This window comes from Alligator sinensis, unplaced genomic scaffold (assembly GCF_000455745.1).
Source record: "Alligator sinensis unplaced genomic scaffold, ASM45574v1 scaffold730_1, whole genome shotgun sequence".
Classification (NCBI taxonomy): domain Eukaryota; kingdom Metazoa; phylum Chordata; order Crocodylia; family Alligatoridae; genus Alligator; species Alligator sinensis.
This window is the reverse complement of record NW_005842027.1, coordinates 2,429,124-2,440,805: the sequence shown is the minus strand read 5'-3', so window position 1 is coordinate 2,440,805 and position 11,682 is coordinate 2,429,124. Positions and strand designations below refer to the sequence as shown.

At 40.1% G+C, this 11,682-nt stretch overlaps 1 protein-coding gene across 2 annotated transcripts in view; it reads right to left on the bottom strand.

Moving 5' to 3' along the window:
* The window catches only part of KANSL1L (KAT8 regulatory NSL complex subunit 1 like), an 85,211-nt gene that overhangs the window by 24,072 nt on the left and 49,457 nt on the right, over window positions 1–11,682 (bottom strand). For both annotated transcript variants that reach the window (XM_025202491.1, XM_014519296.2), the window contains one exon: window positions 2,458–2,620. In XM_025202491.1, coding sequence (XP_025058276.1) covers window positions 2,458–2,620 — 163 coding nt within the window. The remainder of the gene's footprint in view (window positions 1–2,457; window positions 2,621–11,682) is intronic.

Below are 11,682 nucleotides of genomic sequence, written 5' to 3'. Positions count from 1 at the left end.
AAAGGGAGAATCAGATGCATATTTCAGAGTCTTTATTATAATCCCCCATCCTTTAATTAAAAAGGTTGGAATTTTTTTTCCAGATTATCCGCTAGCTAAAAGAGGAACAGCACACATCTGTTTTAGAGACTCCTCCAAGGCTTCTTACACACACGCCTGAACTGGCCAGATTCCTAGACACAGAAATGTCATTTGGCCTGAGGTTTGCTGCAACCACTGACATGCTTGGCAAATATCTCTGGTTCTATGGAAAGTCTATAGCGCAAGGCTTTGTAATGGTGGTGACTGTGACCTGTCCAAAAGCAATAGTATTTTGGTGAACTTGTCTGACTGCAAGATATTTATTACTTGTAAGAGACCTAAGGAGACCTTATTTTACCTTTAGAAGCAAAAGCAGGGATAAAAGAAGCCAGGAAGAACACAGACAAAAGCTATCTTCCTCTTTTTCAGTATGAAGAGATATTTTAAATAAAAGTCTTACCCTCTATTCCATTAAATAACTTATTTTATAACTTCTTTCAGAGTTGATTTTTTCCCCTTTCTTTTTCTACTGAAAACAATTATTTTGTGTTTGATTTTTAACCCCCCACTTGTTTGTTTGGACATTCTTGTTGCTGTTCCTTCAGGCAGGTGGTGTAGAAATAGAAGCATCAAATCTAGAGATCAGGAGCACAGTAAGGGCTAGCAGGAGGATTTCAACAGAGAATTTCAAAACATTCTAAGTTGTTATCACCTTCTCTTTAAGAGTCTTTTTGAGCCTCAGGATAAGAGTAAGGAAAATTAAAATGCCAAGAAATCTTAAAAGAGAGTGAGCCTAACACATCTGGCAAAAAGTGGGTTTGGTTAACGAATCCAAGACAGTTTTAAGGAGGTGCAACTACTAAAACAGCCTTAAGTTCAGGCTTATCCTATCCTGAGAAAGCCCTCAGTATTGATGGGATTCCTACATGGGTCAGTTACCACCTGGTAGCAGGTTTCCGAAGGGCAGAAATCTCTCAGACAAAATTCAATACCAGGTATGAACAACACCCCCAGGGACAGAGGGAAGTGAAAAAAGCTGCTTCAGCCCAGTCTCTCTCTCACATATATACATATCTTGGTTGCACTGCAGTGTATGTGTGAATGTGCATATATTTGCACACACATAGAGACACATATAACACACACATACACACATGTATTCCATCCAATACAACTCAGATAAAGTCACTGTCTGAGAATACCATGTCTTATTTTTCCTGATTTTTTTTAAACCACCAACCTTAGGGTGTGGACACAAGTAACAACTGAAATCTTTCAAATGCCTATGAAATGTTTCAAAGGGCCCGCTGTTTAAACATGCATGCCTTTTGAAATGTTCATAAAGCAGCTGAAGTGATCCAAAATAGTACCTTTCGAAATGAGGTACTATTCTAAAGCATTTCAATTCCTGTTATGTGTGCATGGGGGCAGAGGACCAAAATGTCATCCAGAATCCCACAGTGCTCCATGCTCCCCATCCCTGGAAGAAGGTGGAAGAGCAGGGTGGACAGTCCAGTAGGCTAACGGACAGCTTGGTTCTATTTCCATACCTTGGTCCCCGAGGCCGTAGCACTCAAGGGCCCACTGCTGGTGCCAGGCTCTTTAGGCTCAGTCCCCTCTATTTCTCCACTCTGGTGAGAGGCACAGTGAAGAGTTAGAGGGAACTGGGAATTGCGAGTTGGAAACCTAGTGGTGGGGGAGCCAGCAAGTCCCCCTTACTCCTCCAGAGAGATCCTCCACCCCCTATAGCGACCCCTGCCTAGAGAGCTCTTTTTGCTCTGGAGAACAGTTTTAAAATGTTCCAGCCAGGGGGCACTACAGGGACTGCACATGCCCCTCAGCTAACCTGATTCATTTTTTAAATGCTTCCAAGCCTATTTAACTTTTAAATGTTTCAAAAGCTGCACATCTATGCCCTTTAATGCTGATTTACCAGTATTTCATATCTATTTTAACAGAATACCATCTATTAATACGTAGTTGAAGTTAGTTTCAAGTATTACGATTTCGCTTTAAAAATCATGTTTTAATGAGTTTTTAAAAATGTATGCCTGTTACTGCATAATAAACTAAATTAAACAAGGAGGCTTGACTAATTATGTAACACAAAATGCTGTCAAATGCACACAGTAAATGGACTGAAAAGTGAAATAGCTTCCTCTCATCCCTTGATTATACTCCTCTTAATTGCTACTTTTAACTACAGAAAGTAAGACTTTAAAGAGCAGGATGAATTTTTAAAAATGAATGTCCCTTTAAATTAGGCTGAGTATATTTGTCAGGGTGTCTTTGCCAAATCATAAGCAAGAAATTTCTTGGAAGAAGTTATTTCATAGACAACGCTTTAAAATGTTTTAAAAGCTAGACGTAACAAATGTAGTAATTTTTAAAATGCGACAAAGAGCTGTTAGACATAAGAAATTAGACATCTCTCACCTGAGGGGAATGATAAGACAGGATGGAAAGAAGAGTCCAGTTCTGGCATATGTTTTAGTATTCTGGATTTCATACTCTGCTCATAACTGCTCCAGGTAGAGGCTGGTACCATGCAAGGCAGCTGTGCATTATATAGAAATGAGGCATCTTTTGACAGCAAAGCCTGCAAGAAAAATCAGATGTATCATTTTTATTCTCTTCCTGAAACTGGCCCACAAATAAGAATAGTTTAAAGTTACAACTCAGTGCTAGGTACATTTAAAAAAAATATTCTTGTAATCTTGAACTAGCCTAGAAATAATAAATACCTACTATCTGGGATGGTAATTTTGGACTACATGTATATAGTCCAAAATTACCATATATATACATATACACATATACATACATACACACACACACACATATATTACAGCAAAATTTTATTTCTGAAGTAATTTGCAATTTAAAAGGTAATTTCCAATCAATAATATTTTGGTATCTCTTTGACAAGTACTATTGTTCTAGTTGGCACAGTATACATGATAAGTTCACACAAAGAAAACATTTTTGCAATAAGCATCCAACAAAATATTGGCACTTTCTTTCTTAGCTTGTATGCTCTCCTCAACTTGGACCATGTATGTTTCCACAGATTTTGAGCCCTTACATAAAAACTTGTTTACACAATGATTACACATAATAAATACATTTACACAAAGTCTCAAGAAGGGCAAAGTCCTTATCTTAGACTATACTTTGTGAGGCAAGAGAAAAGACAGCACATAATACAAAACAGTATTTTTTTTTAAAGGGATAGAATGGGGTGTGATATAATAAAACTAGGTAGGGCTACATGATGGATAGTGAAAAACCAGCCTAGGAAAAGATAGAGTTAGCCGCAAGACAACAGACATGGTGAAAAGTAGTTCAAAGAAATGAGAGGAGAGATAAAGGGAGCAAGATCATGCTTAGCTTTGAAGGCAAGAATGAAGATCTGAATCTGATACAATTAAAGGAGGCTGTGGGAGGAGTAGTAGAGAATTCAGCTTAACTACGAGAGGTCAAGGATTCATAAAAAAAACCTTAAAAGACCTTAAAAAAAAGGACCTTAAAAATTGTCTATAAAACTGTTCCTGTCATATTCAATTTCAAATTTATACCTCAGCAGGTATGTAGAGTTGAAGATTATAGTTTTCTTTTCACTAACTTAAGAGCTTCCATGATTAATTCACTATTTCGCACATCTTGAAAATGGATTTTGGTAGACTTGGATTTCATTGTCTAGAAAGGTATCTACTGAAAACCCTCAGCTGAACCTGAAACCTAGGAGGAAGGAAAGGAGGGTGGACAAGTATGGACATTTCAAGGTCTCTTGCATAATATCTTGTTTAAACTGGACCACTGCCATACTTCTGCATTATGACTTCTGGTTACTAAATGATAATAGCACTGGATATTTATGAATTCTCCCTTTTCTTAGAGAAGATCTACATTACATGAAGACAAACATCTCAACTTGGATGCAGTTTTCATATGACCAAATCAACAAGGCATGGGAAAACTTGTGAATTAAACAATATTTTGTTTACTGTCAGAAAGTGGTAATCCCTTTAATGGCCTCCTGCTAAGAAACATTCCAGCATGTATTTTTCTGGTGATAAAATTTCTTCATAAGTGGTAGTGCACTGATTCAACTGATGGCAAAGTAAATTCCTCCCATAAAATTGGTGGTTCTGTCAGAAGGTATGATTTTTTTTGATTTTTTTTTTACTTCAGGGAATAAAATAACATTTAACACATTCCATACTGATTAAAACAATTTTCTTACTCTCAACCCACATGATCTGACATCCTGCCTCACTATTAACAGTAGTGGCTATTGAAATTATCTGCTCAGTGTATCATGGTTTTAGAGCAAAAGAAACCTAACTGCAGAGGTCTACAAATCAAAGACTTCTTGAAGAGAACTATTAAAATACTTTTCTTGGTAAAATATCATTTCATTGTAGCAATAACTCTCAATACATTTATATCCATACTCAGCTTTAAACACTGGCAGTCCCATTGAAATCAACATGTTTAAAGTTAAGTATACACTAAGGACTAAATTCTATTCCACCTATTTGGCACCTATTGGACGTGGGGTCTAAGTGCAATTTGATGCTATTCTGTTCAAGTCCCTGAAAAACTGTTAATATTAAACATGGATGCTTCTTCCTTGCTTCTTTTTGTGACTCAATCTTAAGGGTAAGATCAGGGGTGGGCAAAATATGGCCCACAGGCCGTATCTGGCCCACCAACTGATCCTATCCAGTCCGCCAGCTGCCACCAGGAGCTTGAGGAGGAAAGGCTGTGCCCCACATCGCTCTGTTCTGCCACAGCTAGGGCCAGGCCAGGCAGACTCCTCTGCGCTCTCCAACCCTGGATCTATTCCTCTCCCATCCGGCCTCCTGTTGGTGCTTTGCAGTCCTAGCACTGTGGTTGCTGGGCCCACACAAGACAAGGAGTGATGTGGAGATGAGTAGCCGCCCTGCCTACCCACCATGTCTAGCTACTGCTGCCATGGCACTGCTAGGAAGTGAGTCTGTGCCTGATGTGGTGGGGCTTGGCCTGGGGCAGCCTCTCCTGACTTTCCCGGTGTGGTTTGGCAGCAGTGGCTCATGGCAGTGGGCGGGAAGAACAGCTACTTGAAATGCTGCATCACACCCCATCCCATGTGGGCCTGGCTGTTGGTGGCTGCAATGCCAGGACAGGAAGCTGCACAGGGGGGAAGGGGGAGAAGCCTGCACACTGCACATCTCAGCCAGCCCTGGCTAGGACAGAGTGGAACAGCACGGGATGCAGCCCTCCCTCTTCAGGCTCCCAGCAGCAGCTGGTGAGCCAGACAGGATCAACTGGCATCTCCCCCCAGGTCCTCAACAGCTCACCAAAACTCCTTAAGTGGCCCTCTAGCCCAAATAACTCCCCACCCCCGGGGCTGCATGATGGTGTGTTACAAATTTAGATGCATTAATAGACTTGAATAGGGTGGAACAGAATTTCAATTAGGTTCCTAGTAGGTGGAAACAGACCCTGCACCTAAATGGAGGCAGAACTGAGATTTTGAGGCATTCTTCAGGTTTTATTGCTGGACTTTTTTTTTTTTTTTAAAGTAACATTTCCCATTTCAGAAACCATAAATGAAAAATTGAATGACTCACAGGAAACTACTTTGTTTTAACATAATCTGTATACACTTGTTTTTAAACTGCATAAAAATGTATTTCCTTTAGAGACTAAAAGCTGATGTACTCTCTCAGGCATGCATTTCTTTAAACTGCTCTATCATTCTATTTACTTGTGAAACCTTAATGACTCCAGATGAAATAAAATGATTCCCTGGAAAATTACAAAGCTTTTACAGTAGGTCTCTTTTTCTTTAGAAACATGCATCACAAGAAAACAAATCCAGAAAACACGCAAATAAGGCTGTCACGTCTTTAATATCTAAGGTTTCAATCTTGACTTGAAATTTCCTGCTTTAACTCAGTTTCTTCCCTTCCCTTTTATTGTGATGTCAGGTCTGTTATAAAACATGCATTATGTTGTTAAATATCCTAAAGATTCTAATTTATTTTAAATAGTAAATTAATAAATCAAATAAATTAAAGATAGGTAACCACTATTTGTTAAGGTAAGGGGTTTTGGCTCATATATTGTCTGCAGCAACAATTATGAACTCCTGTTTCTAAATTAGTGTTCTAAAGATCCAAGCTAATGGTGCACCAACAACAGAACAAACAAAACCTACATTAAGTCAATTTATATTTAAAAAACCCAACGATTAACCAAGACAAGAAGGTACAAGGAAGAGAGCCTTTATTTTCAAGCACTCATGAAAGTTTGTATAAAAGGTAAAAGGTTAAGAAGAATTTGATCTTGCAATTTGGAATGTTTTTTATTACAGTGGTTGAAAATTTTCTAACAGAATATTTTTCAACAAGGGGAAACTGATTCAGTGATATCAAGAGATTGAAGAAAAAATAATGAAGCACTTCATTTAGATAAGATTAATGCACTTTGTTTTACATCTTGCATTATTAAAACTATGCAATGAAAGTATAGTGCTTATTAGCCCTGATCAAAGTAAAATATTTTACTATTTCAGGATACAATTTTGAAGAAACTTTGTTTCAATGGGACTCAACCTTTTATTTCAGTTCAGAATAAAAGGAAAAATTAAAAAAAAATTTCCCTGTATAATTAGAAATTTCAACTTTTGCCCTAATATAGTACCACTAATACTCAACCTTTTCAGTTACTGCTTTTTGTAATTCAATACAAGATGATCCATTGAGCTCCAACAACTGACAAGCAGTTCATGAAACCATGGAACATTTTCTAGAGAAAATGAACAGTCCCAGAAGAGGCATCTACAGCAAACCTGACTACAAAGACAACCTTTTATAGCCTAGAAGATATGAGGAAACTCTATTCCCTTATCAACTTCTTCAGTGCTGATGTCTCTTGCATGCATCTGCTGAAACTATTTTTCTCTTTTTTTTCTGTGAAATGCCTATACACCTCAATTATTCCTGTGGTTAGTATAATGTTATTGCTATCTCTATCAACAATACATGTTCCCTTTAAAATAACAGGCTGTAGTTAAAAAGAAACACAACTTTTAGTTCTTCAGATTCTATAACTAAAAAGATGCCAGGGTTTATTTTGTTATTTTTAAGTAAAATTTGATCAAACTGTAAATACTGTGAGCCACTACTTATAGAATTGAGACCATATTCTCCAAGGAATACACTACTCTCCAGCAGACTAATCAGAAAGATAGATTTGATAGTGCCACAAAGGTACTAAATCATTCTCAGAAGAAGAATGTATCCTCAGCTTGAAATAAGTTTGCAGGAAAGTTAGCAAAACCACCAACATTCTTTATATTCAGAATTTTGTAGAGACTTCCTGTCCCACGAGCTAAATACAGGCTCTTGCCTACATCTGGGCGATGCCACCATCTGCAATACCAAACAAAAAAGCTCAACAGTGTGCTTTCAGTACAGTTTAAGGGAAAGCAGTTGTTTGTTTACATGAAAAGCAAAGCTTAGGCAGATACTGAAAGACATGTTAGACTGTATAACTATTCTAAACAAAGACTCATTAAAATAAAAAATACTGGCTGAGTAAATTACAGAGAGAAAGCAGGTAATTGTAGTTATGATTCACAAAGAAACCTAACTGGGTATCTTGTACCAACATGTAAAGTAAGAGGCAACAAAGACAATATGGTAGAAGTTTTCTTGAAAAAGTTCTCTATATAGTCACCAAAATAGGTGACAAAATTTCACACACACCCGTCACGCATGCCCCTAATGCAAAAGCAAGATGTGTGCATTAGGCCACTAACAGACACTAGGGTCGCGTCCACATGAGTGTGGATATTTGGCTCCCCAGGGACAACTAGCAGTGGCACACTTTGTGGCACTGCTACTTGTCTCTGGGAAATGCCTGTGCCACTGGACCTCTGACACACTAGGTTCCCCGGGTCGGGGTAGGGGAGGTTGCAGCCTTCCCTGGGGTCCTGGGGGCCTCCTGGGCCTCCAGCAGTGACAATTCTGCCGCTCAGAGCCTGGCTGGCAGCTGGAATATGGCTCCAGCTGGCCAGACTCCAGTTTTGGTTAGTGTGTGCTCCACCCCATTTTTTGCATGGGTTTTTTTGCAGTGCAGAGAACACCTGAATGTGCAGTATGTGGCACCACAGACATGTCTGTGGCGCCACAAACTGCATGGCCGTGTTTGTCTGGATGCAGCCTAAAAGGCATGACAGGATCTAATACATAATCCCAAAAATCATGCTTCTTGCCATACCACATACATATGCATGGCAAGAGGTGGGATTGGGGGCAACAATAATGAATACAAGTATAGATCCTAATGCTCTCACTTAACTGCAGCAACTGGGGCTTTAGGGAAAACAAATACTGTGATATTCAACTGTAAGAGTTGGCAACATAACTATTAAGATATTTTTACTCTGTGTCTGCGCCCACTTTCTGTAGGACAACAGCCACGTCCTCTAACATTTATTTGAAGAAACAAGCACGTTTTCAACAGTTCTCCATCTTTAGTACATTATCTGTGAATCTGTATTTGTTTTTTCCACATGTAATTTTGTCAGTTTTAATCAGTAAATGGAGATACAGAACACCCTGAGAAATTTGCAAAAAAGGAACATTACTTTTCAACCTTATAATGAGAAGGGAAGAATCAAGTTTGAGAACATGCATAAACCATTTTGTTAGCAGAGTAAAGTTTCTGCTGCTACCAAGCAGCCAGAGGGTACATGTAGAGATTGCAGTGTCTGTTGCCATGCTCAGTGCTTTCAGCAGCTGATACCTCTGCGGTGGCACAGCTGATTAATGTAATCATATGGACTGCCAAAAGCACATGGATGTCCAAATATTCTGGCTGCGGTAGCAGGAAAGTATAGAGAAGTTGAGATGTACTTACAGCGCTCTAAGTAAAAACTGCGAACCAATCACAGAGCCTAGCACCATTTTTGTGGTCTTCTCACAGCAAGCCACACCCTGCCGCTGCTTGACAGAGAGGGCTACCTTTCAAGCAGCCCAGACCCCCACTGCTGATTGATGGAGAGGGGCAGGGTTGCACAAAATTAAGCCCTTTTGGCCAATCAGTGGTAGAAGGAGGAGTGGGCAGCCAACATCCTGGCTGCTTCCCTTCATGCCGGTGGCTTCCACCTCCTGGCAGGCTGTGTGGCTGGGTCGCTGCAGCTGTTGACTCCCACTTGGAAGCCATCATTTTATTTTTAGTAAGTTTTTTTTTCTGGTGATTCCACGCAAAATTGCAGGGAACACCAAGTTTTTGCAGTGATTGCAGAAACTGCCTTTTTTCATAGTTTCCACAAAAATTGCAGAATCGCAGATTGAGTAGATCCCTATAGATAAGGCCCTAGATAGACTACAATGCTTATGGATAGACTGTTTACAACACAACATGGTGGCAGGAAAGGAGTTGATGGTGAAAATTATGCATAAATCCTGAAGTGACATGCCTAGTTAATGAAAATGGTATCAATCCAGTTCAAAATGTATTGATGTATTAAATAATACTCACTCTGCCTAAACTTCAGAGAGTTTTCCCCCCTCCAAGCCTAGTTTCCAGGTTTTATTTTTTATTGTGATCTTCCAGATATCCGATTATGCAGGAATACATATATACCTCTGCCCACAATCTAGTCCTTTTCATATTGTTTAAACAATAAAAATAGAAAGCAAAAAAGTCCTATTTGCCCCTTCAACCTCCTAAAATTTCTGAGGAGTCTTCAAAAGAGCTCTTTGTGGAATCATTCTACCACCAAAGACCAATTTTTCTCACCTCTGCATCAACAGTAGTACTCAGTCATGCTGAATAACAAAGCCAAGGAAATAAACAATTGGTTGGAAAGGGTTGTAATAAAGCCAGATAAATCACACCCTATTACATTTATCCCCCAAGTCTCCATAGCTTGTTTATCTGTGTTATCCATGTGTTATATCTTGTCTTTTAGTTTGCAAAGATTTTTTTTTTAAATTAGGTTTTATTCATTATATTTGTACAAAACCTAGCAAAATGGAGTCTCGCATTATGACGTCTTTTAGGTGCTATCACAAATTGTAAATGACAGGCTCAAGCTGAAAGGAGCTATTTTGGTCAAAAAAGGAAAACTGATGATGTAGAGCAGCTTAGTTTGAACAGGGACAGGAAGATTCTAGGACATAAGTATCTAGAGAAATTTAAATAATTATTTATATAGTATATCCAGCTCTGCAAAGAAAAGCAGCAGTCACAGAGTCCTTGTTCCAGAGCTAATCTAACTGTCAAATGGGGCCAAGAGTTCATGAGTAAGAAAGAATGAAAACTTCAATACTGCTGAGATTTGCTAAAAACAGCTCCTCAAAAGAAGCTGGGGAGATGTGAAAAAAGCACTGCTGGGTTAGTGAAAACTGGAATGCCATTCCAAGCAAGGAGACAAGAATAAAGAACACAAAATGGTTCATTCCCACAAAATAAAACATTCTTGTTCAAATGGCAAGTCCAATAATTAACTGTATTAGAAACAGAGTGGCACAGATAGCCAGGATTATTCATCTCAAAATTGCCTTGGTCAAAGCATTCCATACATCCTCCACCTTGTTGAGGCAACAGCTCACTGGAAGCTATGAAAGGAAGCCAGGCAAGCAATTAGATGGTAATTGAGTAAAGAAAACTTTCTTTTACTCTTGAGAGAAAGTAGTTAAATAGTTAAGACAATGTTGTCCAACTCATGCCCACAGGCCATGCGCAGCCCACAAGGAGTTAAACTGCACCCTTTAGCTCTCACATAAGAGCCACTCCACTACTCCAACAGCTGAAGTCTCCGGGTTTCCTCTCCCTTGCCTAGGTTCAGATTCCTACCCTCACCCCTGGAGTGGGGCAGTGTGTTGCAGCCCAGGAAACCCAGAGATCAGAGTAGCTGTCCCCACCTCCACCACTCATGCAACACAGTGTGGCAGGGAGGAATGCCCACATGGCATGGTGTGGCACAGCTTGGGGGTGGTTAGCACCAGCACCTGGTTTACTAAGAAGTTGGACACCCATGAGTTAAGACATTAACTTCGGATTTATGAGACTCAGGGCCCAGTTTACTGATCCACCATATACTTCCTAGGTGACCTTTAGCGAGCCTGTCTAAATTCCCCACCCGTTAAAAAAAGCTGATTGTACTTCCCTAGGTCAGAGTTTGTGGCAAGATAGATACCTTAAGATAATGAGGTGCTCAGATATTACAGAACAGGAGCTATACGTAAGTAAAAAAAGAAAAAAGTGATGATCTAGTTCAGGCTTGTCCAACATACAGCCCGCAGGCCGCCATGCAGCCCGGCAAGCCATTTTCTGTGGCCCGCGGTGCTGTGATGGGAAACGAAGGTAAATAAGGTTTACTTTCGTTCCCACCCCTTCTCCTTCCCCCAGCCCCTCAGCAGCTTCCTAATGGCTGCTGGAGGTCTGGGGAAGGGACAAGGTTCCCATACACACCGCGTCAGCTTGACAGTGCCAACGCGGTGCGTGTGGGAAGAGGAGTAGCCGTGTGCCGCTCGGGACAGGATGAGCTCAGCTGGAGCAGCAGGGGGCTCAGCTGCACTTTCCTCCTACCTGAGCCGGTCAATCCCGAGCGGCACATGGCTCCGCTGCTGCTTCTGCTGGCCAGCGGGGGATCGG